General features: G+C 28.8%; 3 protein-coding genes across 4 annotated transcripts; 2 read left to right on the forward strand and 1 right to left on the reverse strand.

The window, feature by feature from the left end:
* The first annotated feature begins 76 nt into the window (after positions 1-76).
* On the forward strand, positions 77-1076 carry LOC111418195 (eukaryotic translation initiation factor 1A). The gene is made up of 3 exons (XM_023050671.2): positions 77-223; positions 466-887; positions 945-1076. Exons 1-3 carry the CDS (start codon positions 208-210, stop codon positions 948-950), a joined length of 444 nt encoding a protein of 147 aa, XP_022906439.1. The 5' UTR covers positions 77-207; the 3' UTR covers positions 951-1076.
* Positions 1077-5100: 4024 nt separating this feature from the next.
* Positions 5101-6090, reverse strand: LOC111422163 (histone H2A-like). Its single transcript, XM_023055386.2, has one exon. The coding sequence runs from the start codon at positions 5673-5675 to the stop codon at positions 5262-5264; it is 414 nt and encodes a 137-aa protein (XP_022911154.1). The 5' UTR covers positions 5676-6090; the 3' UTR covers positions 5101-5261.
* A 203-nt stretch (positions 6091-6293) lies between these two features.
* Positions 6294-24894, forward strand: LOC111422164 (caspase-1-like). Of its 2 annotated transcripts, none has more exons than XM_071201370.1 (5): positions 6294-6564; positions 14522-14772; positions 14832-14981; positions 15034-15183; positions 24623-24894. In XM_071201370.1, the coding sequence occupies exons 1-5, from the start codon at positions 6470-6472 to the stop codon at positions 24859-24861; spliced, it is 885 nt and encodes a 294-aa protein (XP_071057471.1). In that variant the 5' UTR covers positions 6294-6469; the 3' UTR covers positions 24862-24894. The 2 variants fall into 2 exon arrangements, with proteins under 2 accessions (XP_071057471.1, XP_071057472.1); XM_071201371.1 differs by lacking the exon at positions 24623-24894 and adding an exon at positions 15379-15689.
* Positions 24895-26447: the final 1553 nt, after the last annotated feature.

Below are 26447 nucleotides of genomic sequence, written 5' to 3' on the forward strand. Positions count from 1 at the left end.
TTTTGACACGAATATTAGTCTCTCGAAGGGGACGGATGTAGATGGCGCAAGCGTTTGTTTTTCCCGTGATCCTCAGCTGCTGTTCGCCACAGTTCTCTCGCATTGAAGAACTCGAGAACGGTTTTTTATCACGTTTATAATCGTTTTCGACCAAATTTTAATCTATTTTTTTTCCTACGATTAACCGGAGAATAATAATAACCAATCATGCCGAAAAATAAAGGTAAGTAATTACAAAAATATTTCCCCGAATCGCCCATATTTTTAGTCAAGTAAATAATTTTTAATATTTTTATGATTCACCCCTCATAAATAACTTAAAAAAATGAATTAAATCGTGAATTAAATCGTTTTTAAATAAATAAAGATTATTTTCTTATGATGACATCAATTTCTTGTGACAATTCAATATGGATTGGTGTGAAGTTAGACGCGGATGAAATTAAATTTCTTTTTTGATTCCAGGAAAGGGAGGTAAAAATCGAAGGAGAGGTAAGAATGAAAACGAAACGGAAAAGCGTGAATTAGTCTTTAAAGAAGACGGGCAAGAATACGCCCAAGTCACGAAAATGTTGGGAAACGGCCGCCTTGAAGCAACATGTTTTGATGGCGTAAAGAGGTTATGTCACATCAGAGGAAAACTCCGCAAGAAAGTTTGGATTAACCAAGGAGATATTATTTTAATTGGTCTGAGAGATTACCAAGATGCTAAAGCCGATGTTATCCTAAAATACACCCCAGATGAAGCGCGTAATTTGAAAACTTACGGCGAATTCCCCGAAACGGTGCGCATTAACGATACGGTCTCGTTTGTGGAAGAATTCAATGATGATATCGAATTCGGTGATGACATTAGCTCAGCGGATGAAGCAGATCCCGTCGATGGCGTAAGATTTATTAATTATATACTAATTAATTGATAAATTAATAATAATTTGTTTTAGATCTGATGATCCAAAAGGAAAATTTCAATTTTATCTCTCCTCATCAAAAATTACTTTCCCCGAAAAACTTTTTCTGATTTAGATAAATGTTTATAATTATAATTAATAATTTATATACATAGATGCAATTTATGCGTTTTTTTTTTGTATTAAAAAAGAGAAAATTAAACGAAAAATTGGGTTTAGTTGTATCAAAAAATTATGGATAAGAAAAACAACTATGTTAAGTATGTATCGTTTAATACAAAACCCTTCTATTTTACAGTTTTACATGATAACTTGTTAAGGATTTATTTTTTAATTAATTAATTAAAATAGTAGGTAATTCAAGAAAGGGATTTATATTTATGTTATGTACTTTATACTTAGAGAGTTGATGAACGTCTTTGAAACAAAAAAAATTAATAAATAAAATAAAAATCAGTGTTGAAAATAAAAATGTGTAATAAAAACAAGACATTAATAAAATTTAATGTTTTTAATTACAAATTATTCTTAGTTTTAACATAATTATAGGCGACTAATGCAAAAATAGGGAAAGGAAGATGAATGGAATGAGTTCTGCAATGAAAATAACTTAATGTTTGCAAATTCATGGTTTTAACTTCCAAAAAGATGATTGTATACCGGGAATTTCATATAACTTTCAATATATGAATGCAATCACCATAGTTATGAAACTACTATGCACTTGCATTGCCCCACATAAAATGCAATATAGCAGTGTTGTGCACAAATTTTTAATCAAGATCGACCGAAGGGTTTAAAGTAACCTTCCTTTTTTTTTGCTCTGAGGCCCAGACATAGATATTTCAGATTTATGATTTTTTTGGCAATTGACGTCATGGGTCACCACTGATTTAGAGCTTATAAATAAAAAATGGTAATAATTAAGTTCAATCTTTTTTTGGATCTAGTCTTTATGGTCCATTACTAAAGTTTTATGTATAAAAAGTTTTTCTCCATCGTTTTTAGTTTTGAGTTATAATTGTGTTAATTTTCGAAAATCAACAATTTTGATGTTTAATCAATTTAGAGCTTATAAATAAAAAAATGGTAATAATTGGGTTCAATCTTTTTATGGATCTAGTGTTTATGGCCCATTACTACGGTTTTATGTATAAAAAGTTTTTCTCCATCGCTTTTAGTTTTTGAGTTATGATTGAGTTAATTTTCGAAAATCAACAATTTTGATGTTTAATCGGTTTAGAGCTTATAAATAAAAAATGGTAATAATTGGGTTCAATCTTGTTATGGATTTAATCTTTATGACCCATTACTAAGGTTTTATGTATAAAAAGTGTTTCCCCATCGCTTTTAGTTTATGAGTTATGATTGAGTTAATTTTCGAAAATCAACAATTTTGATATTTTCGGTTTAAAGTTTATAATTCTTATAAATAAAAAATGGTAATAATTGGGTTCAATCTTGTTTTGGATTTAGTCTTTATGATCCATTACTAAGGTTTTATGTATAAAAAGTATTTCTCCATCGCTTTTAGTTTTTGAGTTATAATTGAGTTAATTTTCGAAAATCAACAATTTTGATGTTTAATCGATTTAGAGCTTATAAATAAAAAATGGTAATAATTGGGTTCAATCTTGTTATGGATTTAATCTTTATGGCCCATTACTAAGGTTTTATGTATAAAAAGTATTTCCCCATCGGCTTTAGTTTTTGAGTTATAATTGAATTAATTTTCGAAAATCAACAATTTTGATATTTAATCGGTTTAAAGCTTATAATTCTTATAAATAAAAAATAGTAATAATTGGGTTCAATCTTGTTATGGATCTAGTCTTTATCGCCCATTACTAAGCTTTTATGTATAAAAAATATTTCCCCATCGCTTTTAGTTTATGAGTTATGATTGAGTAATTTTTCGAAAATCAACAATTTTGATGTTTAATCGATTTAGAGCTTATAAATAAAAAATAGTAATAATTGGGTTCAATCTTGTTATGGTTCTAGTCTTTATGGTCCATTACTACGGTTTTATGTATAAAAAGTTTTTCTCCATCGCTTTTAGTTTTTGAGTTATGATTGAGTTAATTTTCGAAAATCAACAATTTTGATGTTTAATCGATTTAGAGCTTATAAATAAAAAATAGTAATAATTGGGTTCAATCTTGTTATGGATTTAGTCTTTATGGTCCATTACTAAGGTTTTATGTATAAAAAATATTTCTCCATCGCTTTTAGTTTAAAAATGATTGAGTTAATTTTCAAAAATCAACAATGTTGATGTTTAGCCGATTTAAAGCTACTAAATAAAGAACGGTTATAATTGGGAAAAAATTTTGAAATCAACAACGAATTTTAGAGACTTGATTCCTGCATATGACAGGCTAGCAGAGACATTAAGATTTTTGACAACTGGAGGTTCCTATGAAAGCCTAATGTATTTGACTAAAATATCTAAATCCACAATATGTAATGCTATATCTGAATGGTGGTTAATCTGTGATTACAGACTGCAGTAATGTATTTTGGGAACTGTCCGAATGTGAAGACATCAAGACATGCGTTTTGCATACTTTCAGCAGTTTTTCGTGTATTGCGAAAACCTATCTTACTACAACCAGATAAAGCGTCTCTCATAAATTATACAATCATTATGGTCTGCATAAACCTACATAATTATTTGATAAAAAAGAAAGCCTATAATTCACCGGATATGATGGACAGAATTGAAGATGGCGTCGTTACTCCAGGTCATTGGAAAAATGTGGATCGTTTATCATCATTTCTCCCATTATCCAACACTAGACGAAGACATACTTTACAATGTTTAATTTCACAGATATTTTGTCATGGCAAAACAATATTGGATAACTAATTTCTTTGGACACCTTTTCTGAAATTGTTATAAATACTCGCCATATTTTTATTTTGGTTAGTGTCCAAATCAAATGTTTTCCTCGGTTTATATTTATCCATCAAAAAGTGCATAGTTTTAAATACTGATTAATAGCAATAATGCTGCCTGATTTCGTAGTCATTATTTTTGCCTTTCTCGGCGGTAAGTTGCAAGAACCGAATCCATCTTTTTTTTTTTGCTTCTTCAACATTACATTTGCAATTTCCTGCCAAGAATCTTGTTTGCGAATTGTATTTTATAGTGTTCAAAAGTCGGATCCCACAGACATCTGGACTTTTAGTAGGCTTTTATCATTAATAGACATTTTTTTGAGACCAATCCATAATTAAATCGATAAGAAGAAGAAGGATAGAATTAGAATATTCCATAGAATATTTGTGAACGTAGACAGAACAACGAAAGAATACTCTACGTCTGTTTATACTAAAGGAATTTGATAGAATGGGGATAGAATGAGTATTCGCTCATCTGATGTAAATCGGCCCTCATAAGACGGTTAAAACCGAATGATGCTAGTTCTTGGTCTAGTGTTAGTGCTACTTTTAGTTCAATAAAAATATACAACAATCAAACACTGCATAGCAATTAAAACTAGAACTAAAAAGTTTCGGGTTCAGCCGTGCGTCTAAGAACCCGAATGCGTTTTATGTGGGATAAAGTAAGTAGATTTCTATGGAAATATATTTATGTATATTGCATCTTAAGTGAAATTCACTGTATATTTAGTCTGTAACATTAATTTTGATATATAACATAACCTAAAATGCAATTTTGACAAATACAAGTTTTTTTGACACATGAAAATAACCTTACCTGTCAACTTCATTCTTAATAATTATTTTTCTGGAAATTTTTATTATCAATTCACATCTTTTACACACAACATCATAAAATAAACCCTGTTGGCTTTAATTTAAGTTATATATCGCCGTTTAATACCCCGAAATAAAGTTAAAATGATTTTTTGAAATTTTCTCATTTTGACATTTCAACATAACCTAAAATAGAATTTTTCTTTCAAAATTTTTTTTAATTAATTATTTTATTACCAAATCACACCATTTTCATACTTTTATAATTCAATAAATCCTTTTACCATCAATATGATTCAATATTATAACTTAAAACCCCCAAATAAAATTAGTGATTTTTTGACGTTTAATTTTTTTGACATTTCAACATAACCTAAATTTACATTTTTTTAAATTTTATATTATCAATTACTTTTTATTGATACATACATTAATTTCGAAAGGTTAAAAATAAAAAAATTAATATTTTTTGATCACTTTAATAATAATAAATGCCCAAGAATCTTTTAGTATTTTTTTTACAAATCAAAATTATTTCAAAAACTAAAGAAAAATACTAAATTTATCGAAGATGTAGGACACAGAAAAATAATACAAGTTCATTACGTTCTAAAAGAAATAATCTTAATAATCTTGCGAAGCAGTTTTGGCTCCTTTAGCCCCGGATGTGTTTGTTCCAGTTTTCTTCGGCAATAACACCGCCTGGATATTGGGTAGAACTCCACCTTGGGCGATCGTAACCCCGGACAACAACTTATTTAACTCTTCGTCGTTACGAATTGCGAGTTGTAAGTGACGGGGGATGATCCTAGTCTTTTTGTTGTCCCTGGCGGCGTTTCCTGCCAACTCGAGAACTTCCGCGGCGAGGTACTCCATGACAGCCGCTAAATAAACGGGGGCCCCAGCTCCAACGCGTTCGGCATAGTTTCCTTTACGAAGCAAACGGTGGATGCGACCAACAGGGAATTGAAGCCCTGCCCTATTTGACCGAGACTTGGCCTTTCCACGCACTTTTCCACCTTTTCCACGGCCGGTCATCTTCTCAACGCTGAGTTTTTTCTTTGAGACTTCTAATCAAGTACGAGCGACTTCGTGCGTTGAGACGATCTTGTTGAGAATAACGCGCGAAAACGTTACGAAACTGTATTTATACCTGCTTTTTTAACCGTTAATTCACCACTACTGAGAAATTGGCAACAATGTAGATTTACGTTAACTGTCAACGAAAATGTTTGACCCCAATATAGTTATTCTTTATTCTTAATAACAAAATCAAGAAAATTTAACAAAACCATCAATTTTTAACCCCTTTATTAATTTCATTTAGATTAAAATGAAAATTAATGTTTGCATTTAAATAAAATTGCTCGTGTTGGGATCAAAAACTACTGTTAAATTACGTCTCTAATAAACTACGTTGCCAAATCACTGTTATCCCACCACAACTTTTAACCAACCCAACTTTTTAAAAAACCCAATAATCAAAATACCTAATTTCAAACTTAAATTTGTTTAATTTAAAGGTGTTAAAACGAAAAATTACAAAATTAAGTATTAACATAATAAATTAAAACGGTAATAATTAAATTTTGATATGAATATGTTCGAATAGGATATTTGTTTGTTGTGACATAAGGTGATTAGATAAGACGAGCTAATCGATAACGCTCAACACAACAGAAATCGCAGTGGAAAAAAGTGGTTTAGTTTGAGAGGAAATTGCGTGATATATTGAAACAAAGGGAAAAGTAAAACGGGTCGATATACACTTAAGATATATCCTTAATTTTGGTGCTTAATGATAATCTTCGTACGTGGTGTTAAAGGACGCAATGGCATCCGAGACGGTTTGTAACGGAAATTCAACCGAAACCAAATACCACAATGGCAAGGCTGTGGATGAAAACGATGCCTTGGGTAATACCAGGTAAGTTTTAAATCATTTATGTAGTTATTTCATTAATTTAAGTTCCCAAAGAAACGATTCATTCATTTTTTATTGGTAAAATCTTTTTATTAAGAGATGGTGTGATTTTTATTTATTTGTTTTGGGTGATGAATGAATTACATCATGCTTTAAATTTGTTCTTTTAAGTTTGTTTATTAAATTAAATTGTTGTGTTAAGTCTAATTAACCATGTTATAGATGTAGATTTTTATTATGTTTTTTTTGAATATATCTAGGATAAAATAAAGTTGATTTATTAAAATAGTAAATATTGACAGATTTGAGTCACTTAGTTACTTTATTTAGAACGTGTTAGATGTTCTTTGTTTGATTTTCTTTAGATTTAATAAAAAAATATTGATAAGAAATCAAATATTAATGTGATTTTGGTTATAAAGCGCTATTATTTTTTAATTTTGTCATTGAATTAAATATAATATGTGGAGTTAATTCTTTTTAAAGTTTTTTTCAGACTTTTATATTATAGAATACCACCCTAGAAGTTATATTTTAAGACCGGACTGTATAACATTTTCTGTCAAATGATAATAAGTAAGGTTATGTACATTTGAATTGTCAATTTAAAAATTGGCTAGTTAATAAAATAGAAATGCCATGTCCTAAGTTTATTGGTATTATTAAGATAGAAGACGGAGACGGAATATTTTGGTTAATAATTGAAACCTTTCTCTCTACTTCTAACCTTTGAAATTGGTCTATTATTGTTGGTTTCCATAAGTTTGATGAAATGCCATTGCTGATTCTTATTCTAGGTGTAACTCTGCTAAGGACAAGTTTTTAAATTTCTCTTTATAAATAATTCTGTACTTAACAAAATTTTTTTTAAAGCACTTTTAAAGCTTTTTACTCTTTTTAAAGCCTCTCTGATTCATAGGACTTTGCTTTTTTAAAGTAGCAACATAGTTGTTTGTACCTGGTGGTCCTGGTACATTGAAATTTTGTGGAATACCATATTTATTGCAGTTTTTATTTATTAAAGTTCTATGATAAAGAAGTGATGTCCTTGAAACGAACCTGCATACTTCACTCTGCCATACTTCTACTGGAATATCTCATTCTAAGCACCAATTTTTGTGTTGTATGTTGGCTAGGGAAAAAAATGTATGATTATTGATGCATTTTTACATTTTGTGGATTGATTCCTGTTGGCATTGACTTCAACTGATATATTCCTGCAAGAAAATTAGTCTATAGAGAATTTGTAACTCCTGTATATTGGGGATCAGTGTCAATATTGCAATTGGAATGAATTGAATTAGGAAAAAACTATTAATTTGGACCATTATAGCCTTTCCATAATCATTGAACGTCGGGTCTTATTTATGGATGTAAGAAAGCAATAAACATTTTAGCTCCAGGTCATACCATAGTCGTTGGAAAAGCTAAAGCGTTCGCAAGACGGAAAATTTGAAGTAGAAAAACGTTCATTTAATATTCTATTTGTCTATTTTTTAATTTGGAGGAGTAAAATGAAAAGTCAGGTTTACAACCGTGGGAGTTTTAAAGCCAGAGAGGATTTTAAGTAAACTGTAGTTACGAATTTAATTACTTATTTGTTTAAACATAATAAAAACATACGGGGAAGGTAGTGTCCGTTATAGCTCAATAAAAATATACAATAATCTAGCGCTGAATAACAAATAAAACTAGACTAATACTAGCTACACTTTTATTGAACTAAAACTAGAACTAAGACTAGACCTAGAAGATCTTCATACTACAGAAGAGGTGTGTAAGAGCAATCTTTGGTCTAAAAAATATTGATAGCTGTAGAAGTTACTTTAAAGTCTATAAAATACCTACCTTGTATGGAATTTATATTCTGGAATGTGCCGAATTGGTTAGGAAGAATTACTTTGAATTTTTCAAAAAATATGAAATATCACATCCTCGAAACACACGCGGGAAGGTGAACTGCCATCTGGTGCCACCAAAAACGCACCTTACTAAGATTCAGAAGAATCTTAGTAATGTGCTCTTCCCAAAAATATTAATTTTTGTAGCATACTGTTCAGTGGGAAATTAAAATTTCAAGTTAGAAAAAAATTGTGTTAACAAAAATTGTTCCTGAAACAATTCTAAATAAACTTTGTCAACATTTTTTTTCATTTAATTAATAATTAAGGAAATAACCTCAAAATAATAATTTTTCCGTTTTTATACATAATTATACTTAGATGCTTAATTAATAGAGATGTAAAATGTTGTTATTAAGATACTTAATTGATTTAAAATCAAAATTGAAACAAATTTTATTTAAAACATTTTTTGATAAAAACAATAATTATTGAGATAATTAATTTTGATACCATACTATTCAGAGGGAAATTAAAATTTCAAGTTAGCAAAAAATTGTATTAACAAACACTGTTCCTGAAGTAATTCTAAACAAATTTTGTTAACAACTTTTTTTGATTAAATCAACAATAAGGATATAACCCCAAAAATATTAATTTTTGTAGCATACTGTTCAGTGGGAAATTAAAATTTCAAGTTAGAAAAAAATTGTGTTAACAAAACTTGTTCCTGAAACAATTCTAAATAAACTTTGTCAACATTTTTTTTCATTTAATTAATAATTAAGGAGATAACCTCAAAATAATAATTTTTCCGTTTTTATACATAATTATACTTAGATGCTTAATTAATAGAGATGTAAAATTTTGTTATTAAGATACTTAATTGATTTAAAATCAAAATTGAAACAAATTTTATTTAAAACATTTTTTGATAAAAACAATAATTATTGAGATAATTAATTTTGATACCATACTATTCAGAGGGAAATTAAAATTTCAAGTTAGCAAAAAATTGTATTAACAAACACTGTTCCTGAAGTAATTCTAAACAAATTTTGTTAACAACTTTTTTTGATTAAATCAACAATAAGGATATAACCCCAAAAATATTAATTTTTGTAGCATACTGTTCAGTGGGAAATTAAAATTTCAAGTTAGAAAAAAATTGTGTTAACAAAACTTGTTCCTGAAACAATTCTAAATAAACTTTGTCAACATTTTTTTTCATTTAATTAATAATTAAGGAGATAACCTCAAAATAATAATTTTTCCGTTTTTATACATAATTATACTTAGATGCTTAATTAATAGAGATGTAAAATTTTGTTATTAAGATACTTAATTGATTTAAAATCAAAATTGAAACAAATTTTATTTAAAACATTTTTTGATAAAAACAATAATTATTGAGATAATTAATTTTGATACCATACTATTCAGAGGGAAATTAAAATTTCAAGTTAGCAAAAAATTGTATTAACAAACACTGTTCCTGAAGTAATTCTAAACAAATTTTGTTAACAACTTTTTTTGATTAAATCAACAATAAGGATATAACCCCAAAAATATTAATTTTTGTAGCATACTGTTCAGTGGGAAATTAAAATTTCAAGTTAGAAAAAAATTGTGTTAACAAAAATTGTTCCTGAAATAATTCTAAACAAACTTTGTCAACATTTTTTTTTCATTTAATTAATAATTAAGGAGGTAACCTCAAAATATTAATTTTTCCGTTTTTACACATAATTACACTTAGATCAACACTTAGATGCTTAATTAATAGAGATGTAAAATTTTTTTATTAAGATAATTGATTCAAAATCGAAATTCAAACAAGTTTTATTTAAAACATTTTTTGATAAAAACAATAATTATTGAGATAATTAATTTTGATAGCATACTATTCAGAGGGAAATTAAAATTTCAAGTTAGCAAAAAATTGTATTAACAAACACTGTTCCTGAAGTAATTCTAAACAAATTTTGTTAACAACTTTTTTTGATTAAATCAACAATAAGGATATAACCCCAAAAATATTAATTTTTGTAGCATACTGTTCAGTGGGAAATTAAAATTTCAAGTTAGAAAAAAATTGTGTTAACAAAAATTGTTCCTGAAACAATTCTAAACAAACTTTGAAAACATTTTTTTTTGATTTAATCAATAATTAAGGAGATAACCTTAAAATAATAATTTTTCCGTTTTTACACATAATTACACTTAGATGCCTAATTAATAGAGATGTAAAATTTTGTTATTAAGATAATTGGTTCAAAATCGAAATTGAAACAAATTTTATTTAAAACATTTTTTGATAAAAACAATAATTATTGAGATAATTAATTTTGATACCATACTATTCAGAGGGAAATTAAAATTTCAAGTTAGAAAAAAATTGTGTTAACAAAAATTGTTCCTGAAACAATTCTAAACAAACTTTGTCAACATTTTTTTTTCATTTAATTAATAATTAAGGAGATAACCTCAAAATAATAATTTTTCCATTTTTACACATAATTACACTTAGATGCTTAATTAATAGATATGTAAAATTTTTGTATTAAGATAATTGATTCAAAATCGAAATAGAAACAAATTTTATTTAAAACATTTTTTGATAAAAACAATAATTATTGAGATAATTAATTTTGATACCATACTATTCAGAGGGAAATTAAGGAGATAACCTCAAAATAATAATTTTTCCATTTTTACACATAATTACACTTAGATGCTTAATTAATAGATATGTAAAATTTTTGTATTAAGATAATTGATTCAAAATCGAAATAGAAACAAATTTTATTTAAAACATTTTTTGATAAAAACAATAATTATTGAGATAATTAATTTTGATACCATACTATTCAGAGGGAAATTAAAATTTCAAGTTAGCAAAAAATTGTATTAACAAACACTGTTCCTGAAGTAATTCTAAACAAATTTTGTTAACAACTTTTTTTGATTAAATCAACAATAAGGATATAACCCCAAAAATATTAATTTTTGTAGCATACTGTTCAGTGGGAAATTAAAATTTCAAGTTAGAAAAAAATTGTGTTAACAAAAATTGTTCCTGAAATAATTCTAAACAAACTTTGTCAACATTTTTTTTTCATTTAATTAATAATTAAGGAGATAACCTCAAAATAATAATTTTTCCATTTTTACACATAATTACACTTAGATGCTTAATTAATAGATATGTAAAATTTTGTTATTAAGATAATTGATTCAAAATCGAAATTGAAACAAATTTTATTTAAAACATTTCTTGATAAAAACAATAATTATTGAGATAATTAATTTTGATACCATACTATTCAGAGGGAAATTATAATTTCAAGTTAGCAAAAAATTGTATGAACAAACACTGTTCCTGAAGTAATTCTAAACAAATTTTGTTAACAACATTTTTTGATTAAATCAACAATAAGGATATAACCCCAAAAATATTAATTTTTGTAGCATACTGTTCAGAGAAATGAAAATTTCAAGTTAGAAAAAAATTGTGTTAACAAAAATTGTTCCTGAAACAATTCTAAACAAACTGTGTCAATATTTTTTTTTCATTTAATTAATAATTAAGGAGGTAACCTCAAAATAATAATTTTTCCGTTTTTACACATAATTACACTTAGATGCTTAATTAATAGATATATGTAAAATTTTGTTATTAGGATAATTGATTCAAAATCGAAATTGAAACAAATTTTATTTAAAACATTTTTTGATAAAAACAATAATTATTGAGATAATTAATTTTGATAGCATACTATTCAGAGGGAAATTATAATTTCAAGTTAGCAAAAAATTGTATGAACAAACACTGTTCCTGAAGTAATTCTAAACAAATTTTGTTAACAACATTTTTTGATTAAATCAACAATAAGGATATAACCCCAAAAATATTAATTTTTGTAGCATACTGTTCAGTGGGAAATTAAAATTTCAAGTTAGAAAAAAATTGTGTTAACAAAAATTGTTCCTGAAATAATTCTAAACAAACTTTGTCAACATTTTTTTTTCATTTAATTAATAATTAAGGAGATAACCTCAAAATAATAATTTTTCCATTTTTACACATAATTACACTTAGATGCTTAATTAATAGAGATGTAAAATTTTGTTATTAAGATAATTGGTTCAAAATCGAAATTGAAACAAATTTTATTTAAAACATTTTTTGATAAAAATAATAATTATTGAGATAATTAATTTTGATAGCATACTATTCAGAGGGAAATTATAATTTCAAGTTAGCAAAAAATTGTATTAACAAACACTGTTCCTGAAGTAATTCTAAACAAATTTTGTTAACAACATTTTTTGATTAAATCAACAATAAGGATATAACCCCAAAAATATTAATTTTTGTAGCATACTGTTCAGTGGGAAATTAAAATTTCAAGTTAGAAAAAAATTGTGTTAACAAAAATTGTTCCTGAAACAATTCTAAACAAACTTTGAAAACATTTTTTTTTGATTTAATCAATAATTAAGGAGATAACCTTAAAATAATAATTTTTCCGTTTTTACACATAATTACACTTAGATGCCTAATTAATAGAGATGTAAAATTTTGTTATTAAGATAATTGGTTCAAAATCGAAATTGAAACAAATTTTATTTAAAACATTTTTTGATAAAAACAATAATTATTGAGATAATTAATTTTGATACCATACTATTCAGAGGGAAATTAAAATTTCAAGTTAGCAAAAAATTGTATTAACAAACACTGTTCCTGAAGTAATTCTAAATAAATATTGTTAATAAAAATGTTTGATTTGATCAATAATCAAGAACATAGCCTCAAAAAAATGTTTATATATACAGTGTGTAAACACCGGATAGATGAAACGACTCTTATAAAATGTAAAATTTTTACGTTTTATAAGAGTCGTTTCACCTATTCGGGGACACACTGTATATTTTTATATATTTTTTATTCAGAAAATCGTTTTAGAATTTAATTTAGAACAACTTTTGTATGAAATTTTCTGCTGATAACGAGTGGAGGGGAGAAATCGTATCGTTTTGTTACAAAAGTTCCGTGCCCTAGTAATTACTGTTAAATTGACGCACTCTATGCTTTTTTGGTAAAATGGGGGGAATAAAGTGTTATTATTATTATTAAAAGGAAACTTACATGGTGAATTTTTCCACAGATTATTTAGTTCATATTCCTCGTGGTCTTTTATTTTTGATAGACACAAATTATTGATATATTTTACCAAAGATCTTTCATCTATCTCATCTTCATCTCCAATAGGCTTCACGAAATATATTAATACATCATCAACAGCAATAAAAAATCAATTTACAATTTATACTACAAGATAGGTATTGAACAACCTCAAACTCCTCAATGTTCTTCTTGTCAATTTGTATTCTAATAAAAAACTTTTTTAAAAAGTGCATTTTAATAACTTCACTGTGGCGAAACCCGAATGTTTCGAAGTGTAGTTTTTATTGAACTAAAATTAGAACCAACACTAGACCTAGAACTACAAAGTATCGGATTTAGCCGTACGTCTTGTAGCGCTGCATAACAATTAAAACTACAACTAACACTAGAACTAGAAAGTTTCGGGTTTAGGCGTGCGTCTGATGACGTTTCCGCGTGTTTCTAGTTCTAGGTCTAGTGTTAGTTCTAGTTTTACAATGGTACTATTACTAGAACTAACACAAGACCTAGAATTATAATCAGGTTTAGCCATACTGAGAGACGTGCGGCTAAACCCGAATGTTCCTAGATGACCGGCAACATCTCGAATTTTCCTAGTGTAATTTTTGCTTAAATCTCCGAATTAAAAAATAGATTATAGTAAAAAAATAAATTATGAACAAGATCATAACAAGTTTGTTAGAATTCTTTTACTACATAACATATTCAATCTTGTTAAAAATGTAATTAAAACATCAACTTTTTTTTATAACTTCCTGTCAGACCATTTACGTTTTTTAATATTGTTTACCATTTATAGATCTTAAAAGAATTATATAAACTGACGCAACTTTTATTGTTACATTATACTTCACAACTTTAATTATGTACTTTACTATTAAATACTTAATAAAATTAATTTTTCCGAATTATTTTTTATTTCCAGGTTTCCAACTGCTCAATTTACAGCCCCTATGGCTACAGATCGCAACGAACACTACTACAGAATGACACATGAAAAACGTGGCGTCGCCGTTATCCTAAATCACGAACATTTCAGCGCACAAGGAATGAAACTTCGAACCGGAACCAAAGTTGATTGTGAAAATCTTGCAGCCGAATTGAAAAGGCTTCATTTTGATGTCGAGGTTTATCATGATTTGGAGTACACCAAAGTTATTTCGCAAATTGGAAATCGTAAATTTAATTAAATTAAAATTATATATATTTTTTTTTTGAATACATTTTTGTTGTAGTTGCGAAAAGAGATCATTCCAAGAACGATTGTTTTATTATGGTTGTTCTTAGTCACGGTGAAAGGGACGTGATTTATGCGAAAGATCATTTTTATAAAGTCGAAACTTTATGGAATGCTTTTACCGCGGATAAAGTTCCAAGTCTTGCTGGTAAAATTTTAAATTAAAAAATTAATTTTTATTGATTTAAATTTTTTTTAAGGTAAACCAAAACTTTTTTTTATCCAAGCGTGTCAAGGCGATCAATTAGACCCCGGTGTAACTTTACAAAGAACCGAAACCGATGGGGTCGCTTGTTCTTATCGAATCCCAGCCCATGCGGATTTTTTGATCGCTTATTCTACAATTCCGGGTAAGTTTAATTAATTTTAGAATCACCCTAACATTTTTTTCTTTGCACTAATCTCTCTTAGCTATTTTAATAATTAGATTTTTTTTTACTTTTTGCATGTTATTTATTAATTTTTTGATTTGTAATTAACAAAAATAAAAAACACATTCAATGATAATTGTGGCATCGCTTTTGTGCACTACTCTATATGTATAGGGTTCTTTTCGTGGCGCAACATAACAGAGGGCTCTTGGTTCATTCAATCGCTAATCGAAGAACTAAAAATCAACGGATTCACGCACGACATCCTAACGATAATGACGATGGTTTCGCAACGCGTCGCCATTAATTACGAAAGTAATACTCCGCACATGCTCTCGATGCATAGTCAAAAACAGATACCGTGCGTGGTATCTATGCTTACAAGGCTTGTTAAATTTACCAAAAAATGAATCAAAAATTTTTTCGTTTTCGTTCCTATTCATCTCATTTTTATTCTCGTTTAATAAAAGTTAGTGTATTTAAAATTTTTAGATGTGTATAAGTTAGTATATATTTATGTGAAGAAGTATTTTGATGTAGTTCTCATTTTTGTTTTAATTATTATTAAGCATGCTTTTTTTTGGTGCCTTTTATAAAGATATTATTTTTTATAAATCTTTGTGATAGATCCTGTTTATGTAAAAAAAAGTGCAATGGTATTATTTGCAATAAGTTATTTTTTTTTTGCATGAATAAAATTTGGATGAAAAATATTTTTACTTCGTTTTTAATAAATCCTAGATTAAAAAAGAAATCAATTAAGATCAACTAATTTACAGAGTGAAGTAGTTAAACCGCACTTTCTATTTTAATGTAATGTTTTTATGGTCTTAATAAAGCTGAGTCTGTAATGGACATTTAATATACATAATCCACTCAATTGGGCTAAAACTTATTGCATTCATTGATTATTGCTACTTAAAAATTTTTATAACTTACTTATACAGGGTGTCCCGTTAAGCGTACGGAGCGGCTGTATCTCTAGAACAGTAAGGCCAAGAGGTTTGGGAAAAAAATCCTTATAAGCAAAGTGACCAAGAGAAATAGCTGGAAATTATTTTGAAGTTCGTAATTCGACCGCTAGGGGGCGTAACTGCCATTGAGAAACATAAAGTTGCCGCTATCTCAGAAACTTAGACGATGAGCTATAACTTTGACAACATCATTTAATAGCTTGGATAATACCGCATCGCTTTTGTTTTGCGATATTTCTCATATCTGTCATAATAAGGGAGGGGGAGGCCAATGCGTTTTCATATGTTTACATTTTAATATCTCCTAGACCATTCAACCGATTTGAATGTTTTCGGTGTTGTTTGAAAGAGTATTTTATGCTCTTTTTAAAGATATTTTCAGTAAGTCCGTCTGCTTTAAAACAAATGAGCTAGAGGACGTTATCTGCAGCAATGACATATTTTTGTTATTTTTGAAGAAAAGTTAAATGGAACGATACTATTTACTTCACAGACCCTTAGTCACCTTAAAATTTGCTAAATTTTAGTGGAAACCGCATCTCGATTTCGCTACCCGTTCTCGAGTTATAAAAGAAAATGTTAAAAACTCGAGTGCCATCAATCGGATCCAGTTACCTCATCAAGAAAAAGAAATCACATAACCATGGTAACTGTAAACATGTCATTTACTAACGCAGAAGCGTATGATAGAGCGTATGATGATTTATTTTCAATGTTTCGAATATGATGCAACTACATGGCAAAAATGTGCAATGCAATTACGACAAAGAAAGACATTTTTCTCTAGAAGTGTTTTTAAGATTCACTTAGTGATTACGGAAAACTGGCAACGTGTAGCCCATTCAGACATCTCTATGAATTCCTAAATCACATTGGTGCGCAATGTGATCCCACATAATCTGGGAACTCCGAAAACAATTGTCCACAAGAGTTCTCAAGAGAATAATATCTCCACCACGTTGTTTTACATCAGGCCTTAACAGATACCGATTATGATAACAGACTGAACTATTACCATTGACTTTTAAATATGATTTGGGCAAATCCAAACGTTTTATCACAAATACTATGGATGCATGAAGCATCTGTCCACAAGCTGATGTAAACTTGCATAATATGCATTCTTGGTTCGAGAAAAACCCACATTGCTTTCACCCCTTTATCTATTGGGTAGACTAAACGACCTGACTTTTCAAGAAAAACCAATAACCAGGGAAAATATGACAAAACACTAAATAGGTACCAGTAGAAACGTATCTAGGGCCGAGACTTAAGCAGCGCTTTTTTTTTCGTCGAAACTAGATTAAATAAATACATCAAGGTTTATGAAAGGCATTTAGCACATTAGTGAGTTATTTTTGCCAAAAATTTAAGTTATTCTAAGTGTTTTGGTTTATTTTGTTTTATTATCATTGTTGATGTTTCACTGATCCGTTGGCTTTTCAACACGCTTCAAAAGTAGTTTTGAAGCAGTTCTAAGCTTGGATAAAGTGTTCTAGAAGGTTCTAGATAATAAAATTATTGTTCTCTCTTATTTGTTTCCTAAGGTAACTTGATCCGATTAAGATATACGAATTTTTAACATTTTCTTTTATAATTCGAGAATGGATGGAGATATCGAGATGTGGTTTTCACTAGTATTTAGCAAATTTTATGGTGATTAATGGTCTGTGAAGTAAATAATACCGTTCCAATTAACTTTTTTCCAAAAATCATAAAACTATGTAACCGCTGCAGATAACGCCCTCTAGCTTATTTGTTTTAAACCAAGCGGTCTTTCTGAAAATATCTTTTAAAAGAGCATGAAATGCTCTTTCAAACAAGATCAAAAATATTGAAATCGGTTGAATGGTCCAGGAGATATTAAAATGTAAACATTTGAAAACGCATTGGCCTCCCCCTCCCTTATTATGACAGATATGAAAAATATTGCAAAACAAAAGCGATGCGGTATTATCCAAGCTACTAAATGATGTTGTCAAAGTTATAGCTCATCGTCTAACTTTCTGAGATAGCAGGAATTTTATGTTTCTCTATGGCAGTTACGACCGCTAGGGGGCGAATTACGAACTTCAAAATAATTTCCAGCTATTTCTCTTGCCCACTTTGCTTATAAGGATTTTTTTCCCAAACCTCTAGTCCTTACCGTTATTGAGATACAGCCGCTCCGTACGCTTAACGGGACAGCCTGTATTGTGACAATAGTCTTTACAACAGACTTCTATAGAATAAAATTGTTTGGTGGATCGTTTAGTCATCAAATATGTTTGATTGGAAACTTCGCTATATACTGGGTGGTTCAGTTTTTAATCTGGAAACTTTACTAGGATGTAGTACTTGCCAAAATTGCAACTCTTTTGTTTTCGAGGTATGAGCGATCAAAGTTGACTCAAAAATTTACATTTTGTTTTGTTTTTCAGTTCTAAGTAAACTGTAGAATTTGAAACTTTCTACGTATTTACTACTATTTAAGACTTTATTTTCAAGCATACCTTAAACTTCCCTAGCGCCCTTTTAAGAGGATGAAACTCACCACCCTAAAATAATGCTATGGAATATTAACATAAAAAAATATGGGTTGTAAAGCTCATTCTTTAGTGGTACTTTTTTGTCTCTTTAGTATTTTCCTTAAAATTAATAGTTTCCGTGTAAAAAAATAAAATATCGTGCCATGTACCGCCATATTGAGTTAAAATTATTCTAAAAGTTGGCTCTGAGAACTTGTGAGTTAATTTTTTTACGCTAAAACTATTATCTTTAAGGAAAAAACTAAAGAGACAAAAAAGTACTAATAATGCTTTACAACCCATTTTTCTTATGTTAATATTCCATGGCGTTAAAAAGTTGTTATAAAAAAATCAAAGGTGTTGTGAATTTCATCCCCTTAGAGGGCGCTAGGGAAGTTTAAGGTATGGTTGAAAATAAGGTATTAACCAGTAGTACATACATACAAAATTTCAAATTCTACGGTTTACTTATACCCGAAATAAAAGATAAAATGTAAAATGTATTATTTTGGCAAGTACTACATCCTAGTAAAGATAGTTCCCGATTAAAAACTGAACCACCCTGTATATACAGGTGTCCCACCTAAGTTGCCTCGGTTCATAGCCGAATTATGATTGAGTTTTTCAAAAAATGTTTCAAATAAAAGTTGAATCGAATCATATTGTACATATTTTAAAATTAGTTTCAGTAATGGCGGACTTCCGCTTCTACCGGAAATGGATATCAACTTTGTTATTTTAAATGGAACATCCTGTATATTATTGCATTTTTGGATTCCTCGTGAAATTTCAATGGTACTTTGTTAAGGATACCTTAGGTCTAACTGGTATCGTTTTTGAATTATATGACGATTTTCGAAAAAAATGACATTTGCAGCATCTTATAAATTTGGCAATATTGCCGAAACTGTGAAAGCTAGAAAGATTTGGTTTTTTGTTTTGGATTAACAGTAAAACAGCACACGTTTGCTAATAGAAAATTATGCATTTATATTACGGAGTTCTTAAGTAGGGATCTGTAATTTTCGAACTTTTTAATCATGGATAACTTAATTTTTTTAAATGGAACAATATACGAGTTTTTGCATAACTGGATGTAAAATTTAATTTCCTTTTAGTTTTATACAGTTATCATGGTGTCTATCTTCAACGGTTTTGGAGATATTCCCGATTTTTCAGTTTTTAACGATAGATACGTATTTCGCAGCGCCGGCCACCTTCCCCTCGCATTTTACCAGGCTTGGGACTGGCAGAAATATTACTGGCATGCTTAAAAAGTGGCCAACAAAACGCAACAAGACCACTGGAAACAAAACACAAATAAAAAAACACTATTGCATCAAATGTTCAAAATGTTGTCCGTTTTGTTCACTACATAATAGAAATCGTTTTTGTAAGGAGTTTTGCACATTTCTGAGAATTTCTGGTGTTTCTTGAAAAGCTCTTACAATGCGTTGACGCATATCGTCAGGAGTAGTTGGTGATGTCTCATAAACCTTGTTTTTAATGAAACCCCATAAAAAGAAATTGCAAGTGGTAAGATCTGGCGATCTCGGAGGCCATCTAACAGCGGTCCGGAAAGGACACATCCAAATACCGACGTATTTGGGCGGTATTGTGCGGTGGAGCACCATCGTGTTGGAACCACATCTACTAACGAATAGCTAGTGGAATATTTTCCAACAGAACGCCCAAACTATTTTCTAAAAATTCTAAATAAATCCTACCCGTCAAACGTTGATTATGAAAGAAAGGGCCTATGATATGCGTTCCAATGACACCTGCCCAACGTTCACTGACCATCTGTACTGGCTATGCGTTGCAAGGAATCGATGGGGGTTTGTTGTATTATAATAATGACAGTTGTGACGATTCACAAACCCATTTTTGTGAAAGGTAGCTTCATCCGAAAACATCACCTGTCCGAAAAAATTGGCATCAAGATTAGTTCTTTCAATTGCCCGCTGACAGAATAACAGCAATCGCCTTCAGTAATTTCCTGGTGCAACTGGATTCGATACGGATGATAATTATATTTTCTTAAAATCCTGTGTACCGAAGATTTACTGATGTTTGTTCGCCTACTTCGCAATACATATCTATCGTAAAAAACTGAAAAATCGGGAATATCTTCAAAACCGTTGAAGATAGACACCATGATACCTGTATAAAACTGAAAGGAAATTAAATTTTACATCCAGTTATGCAAAAATTGGTATATTGTTCCATTTAAAAAAAATAAGTTATCCATGATTAAAAAGTTCGAAAATTACAGATCCCTACTTAAGAATTCCGTAATATAAATGCATAATTTTCTATTAGCAAACGTGTGTTCTTTTATTGTTAATCCAAAACAGAAAACCAAATCTTTCTAGCTTTCACACTTTCGGCAATATTGCCAAATTTATAAGAAGCTGCAAATGTCATTTTTTTCGAAAATCGTCGTATAATTCAAAAACGATACCAGTTAGACCTAAGGTATCCTTAACAAAGTACCATTGAAATTTCACAAAGAATCCAAAAATGCAATAATATACAATCTGTTCCATTTAAAATAACAAAGTTGATATCCATTTCCGGTAGAAGCGGAAGTCCGCCATTACTGAAACTAATTTTAAAATATGTACAATATGATTCGATTCAACTTTTATCTGGAACATTTTTTGAAAAACTCAATCATAATTCGGCTAAGGACCGAGGCAACTTAGGTGGGACAATAAAAACTATAGCATTCTATTTAAAATAGCGAAGTTATGGTCTATTTCCGGTAGACCGGAAGTGGTGGCCATCTTGAAAATATTTTAGATCGAAAGATCCGAATGAACAACCCATGCTACCAAAATTTCAAATCTCTACGAATAGTGGAACCTGAAAAAGTTCTAACGAATTAGTTACGTGAGACACCCTGTATATATATATATATATACAGGCTGACTTATTACTATCCCGGCGGTCGATAGTTACTAAACCGTTTGAAAAACAAAAAAATATTTTATACAAAAATTGTTTGACTCGTGACTTTGTATGTCGTAAAATTATTTTAACTTATACAGGCTGTTCCATGTAAGCGTAACGGAGAGTACATAAATTTATTTAAATGGCGCATTATTCTTTGTTTCGTTGCTATGGCAACCAACATTGTTATTTTAAATGGGATGCTCTCTACGCGATTAATGTAATTTTATGTAATTTTTTGACATTTAAAACTGTCAACGGCGTTATTTCGGCGCTTACTTTGATTGAAATTAGCTGATTTTTTCTCGATTTTTTTCTTATACAATTTTATGATATGATATGTTCATCGCATAGAGGGACTTATCCTCTATCAAAGTATGCAAAAAAAATATATGCATCGCATTTAAAATAACAATGCTGGTTGCCATAGCAATGAAACGAAAAACAATACAAACAAGCAAATATCGCCAAAAAATGCGCCATGATTAATAAAGAAACTTGTATTTGAAACATTTTTCTTTAAAACCACAAATGGCGAAGTTATTGGCTATATTCCAGACATTTGACACACCCTGTATATTAAACTTATGAAAAAGCCATTTAAAAAACATCAAAAGTAACTAAGTTTTATGAACACGCTGTATAGCATATCTAATATCATACTGACTTTGACTATTATCTGACATAATTTCAAGGCAAAATTTGGAAAAATGTCGTTTTTACATCGTTTTTAAAAAGATCCTGCAATGGACACATTTTGGAAAAACAATTGAATATCTTAAGAACTATGAACGCTATGAGTTAGTAACATATACGGCTGTATAAACAAATTTAATGCTATTCATAATATGATAAAATATACTCTCCGTTACTCCTAAATGGAACACCCTGTATAAGTGAAAATGATTTTACGTAATAGAAAGTGGTGAGTCAAATAACTTTTGTATAAAACATTTTTTTCTTTCTCAAACGGTTTAGCAATTATCGTCCGCCGGGATACTAATAATTCACCCTGTATATATATATATATAATATTTATAATATAATATATATATATATATATATATAATATTCTTCGATCCGACTTTTTATTACAATTTAATAGTTTTTAGATGATTATTTCAATCCATTTATAATGATAAGAGATCCTATAAAGTAAATCCAGTTTTTTTTTTCTTATAGTAGCTGTCAAATTATTGACAAATTGACAAGATTAACAGGGAATTTTGTTATATCATGTTTTCAATCAATTTTCATTACTCAAAAATATAAAATTCAGTTTTTGTTTTATATTTATTCATAAATAATTGGAATAAAATAAAAATTTCTTAAAACTAAAAGCGTCACTACAAATACAACATAACTTTTATTGGTGCCAACAAAACTCGTAAAAATTTAACGTTGACAGATATACAAAACAAATGTACATAAAAGTCCAAGTCAAACTTATTAATTATAATTAATTGCGATGAGGAAGATTCAATAGCTGCTATAACATATAGAATAATTGAAATTAAATAAAAAAATTCTTAACCTCAACTATTTAGTTATTAAAAATGTTACCAGAATCATAAATTTTATAGGTACCAACAAAAACCCTAAAAATTACAATTGACAGATATACAACAAAAACTGTACATAAAAGCCCAAATCAAACTTATTATAATTAATTGCGATGAGGAAGATTCAGTAGCTGCTTTAACATATAGAATAATTGAAATTAAATAAGAAATTCTTAACCTCAACTATTTAGTTATTAAAAATGTTACCAGAATAAATTTTAACCTAAAAATTTAACCTTGACAAGTATTATAAAGGAAAGAACTACATAAAACTAAATCAAATTTATAATTTATTGTAATCGATCCATTATGGGCAAAAGGCAGAAATATGTGTAGAAGATTTAACTTCTGATGGAATAGAAATTCAAAGCTTGGTTTAACAAGAATGTGTATTTTCACCAATCCTCTTTAACCTACACTTAGAGGATATAATAAATAAAGCACTTGGTGAAGTAGTTAATAGAATAGTTACTGTAAACGAAGAATATGAGTTGGCTCCAAATATAAGCAAAGCAGAGTACATGGTTATTACAAAAACAACAAAAAGCAATTGAAAGAGTAAAAGAATTTAAATACTTAGGCACAACGATTAATGATAACAACGACAGCTCCAAAGAGGCTAGAAGCACGTTTAATGGTATGAAGAAGCTGAAAATGATGAGGTGTTATGCGCTATCGGTACTATTCTTGATTGATGGCATTTCAGACATGGATATACAGACGAATGTTAAAGATTTTATGGGTAGAAAATGTGACCAATGAGGAGGTGATGAGATGCGTGCAGAAGGATAGGGAGATAGTACTGTCGATCAAACAGAGGTCATGCGAGGGGAAAAGTACCAACTTTTGTAAATTATGCAGGGAAAAATTCTGAGTTTGGCTGCACCAGCAGCGAACTATTCAGATCTGTGGTCGCAAAAGTTAGATGATCTTTAGTGTCACCTAAAGAAGACTTCTTGAATAAACTTAATTACATGGCGATTAGACATTCTTATTTAATTAATAAGAAATGTGGTTGCTCTTCTTATGATTAGCACCTTCAATGATGGTGCACAATATGCACCAACTATGTTGCTAAAAGGAAACTTACATGGTGAATTTTCTACATTTTTTACAGATTATTTAGTTAACATTCCTCATGGTCTTTTATTTTTGATAGACACAAGTTCTTTCATCTATCAGATCTATCTCATCTTTACCTGAATATATTAATATATCATCAATAGCAATAAAAAATCAAGTTAGTATTTATATTACAAGATAGGTGTTCTAACCTCAAAGTTATTCTTGTCAATTTGTACTCTAATAAAAAACTTTTTTTTAAAAAGTGCATTTTAACAACTTCACTTTGTAAATTTTCAAGTTATTTGAGTGTGATTTAAAGCCAATAAAAATAGTTGTAGTAAAACCTTATTTTTAGGATTCTACTCCTGGCGAAACACAACTCGTGGTTCTTGGTTTATTCAATCGCTTTGCGAAGAACTTCGTCATAACGGCTTCAACGCAGACATCCTAACGTTATTAACATTTGTAAATCGGCGGGTTGCCCTCGATTACGAGAGTAACACCCCCGATATCCCACAAATGCACGCTCAAAAACAAATACCTTGCGTAACATCGATGCTAACCCGACTGGTTCAATTTACAAAACGCGAATAAACAACAAAAATAAATTTGAATCATTTTTTTTTTTAATAAATTTATAAATAGGTCGGGTTTAGCGTTTAATTTTAGTTTTTTTTTTAATTTTTAAGTTATAAGGCGTTAATGAATTAACCTAGTGCAATGTGTTGGTCAATAAAAATTTGGATCTTAAAACAAAATTAAACAAAAAAAAATTTTCTGGAATAAATATATCAGTACAAAAAATTAAGGATGTGATAAGCAGTACAAGGTTCTTTTTTTATTGATTGTTGAAGTAATAAGAAAAATTTGAACTAAATTGATTTGATAAAATTGTTTGGAGTCAATTAATTAGATAAAAAGTATTATTTGCTCATATCATTAATATTAATGCAATGCTGCCAGTTTTCATTCCAATTCTAGATTAATTAAATGAGCCTCAAAAAAACATTTTTTAAATATAAGATTTTAAAAGTAAGTAATTAATTATTATTGTGGTTGTTCTAACAAAAAAAATCTGCCTTAATGAACGAAAACTGCCATATTTTATGTATTTTTAAATAATAATGTTAAAAAAATATAACGCCAATGTCTTTCAACTGAAGAATTTAATATAAAATAGTTTCTATTTTATAAAAAAAAAAGTTAATTTTGAATTATTACCGTATTATATCGAAAATGTTTTAATATTTATACCAATCTTAAAAAAAAAATTGTATACTTAATGTCTATCTATAAACTTAAATGTGTAATCTCAAATTCTATTTCATATTTCGTAATTGTGTATTTGTCCCAATTTTTCGTAGTAGTGTTAGATTTAAAATGAAATGTAACTTGTTCGAAACTTTATGAACTTTTAGGATTAAGATTTTTTCCTTTTCAAATGATCTTCATTGGTATTTGTTATTAATACTTTTTATAAATCCTATTTTATAAAAAAAAAAACATTGAAATTAAACTTTTTTTTACAGAAATATTTTGTGATACAGAGTGATTTGTAATTAAAAATATTAAATCTTATTAATATCTTATTTTTATTTACAACACCCAGAATTATCACAATAACACATTATTGCACCAAATCTAAAAAAGCACCTCTGTAATGTGTGAACAGAATTGAAACGAGATAGCTAGTAATATTGATTACAGATACATTGATTGTATCCAGATATTTTAGACATACAATTGAATAAGCACTTCAATATACTCATCCAGCAAAGTGTTTTGAGTTATCTACAACGTCGACAAATTATTCTCTTCACTGCTGCTCTTATCATAATATTATGCCTGTAGGCCAGTCCAATATATCGCGTTTTTTATTTCTTCCTCACTAGTTCTTATTGCGTTTTGGAATACTTTTTAGGGTACATTTTGGAACTAATTGGTGAGAGTAAGATGTTGATGAGTATGCTATTGGTCAATTTATTTTCCAATTTTTTTTAGTACAAATTTTTGATCATATTGATGTCTGACTACTTTCTAGGTCTAGTGTTAGTTCTAATTTTAATTGTTATACAGCGCTTTCTACTATACAAGAAAGAATCTATATAAAAAACGACGCAATCCGCACTGTAGGGTTTTTAGGTATATTTAAACTTATTCATCCAGATGTGAGATTAGAA

Source organism: Onthophagus taurus, chromosome 1 (assembly GCF_036711975.1).
Source record: "Onthophagus taurus isolate NC chromosome 1, IU_Otau_3.0, whole genome shotgun sequence".
Lineage (NCBI taxonomy): Eukaryota > Metazoa > Arthropoda > Insecta > Coleoptera > Scarabaeidae > Onthophagus > Onthophagus taurus.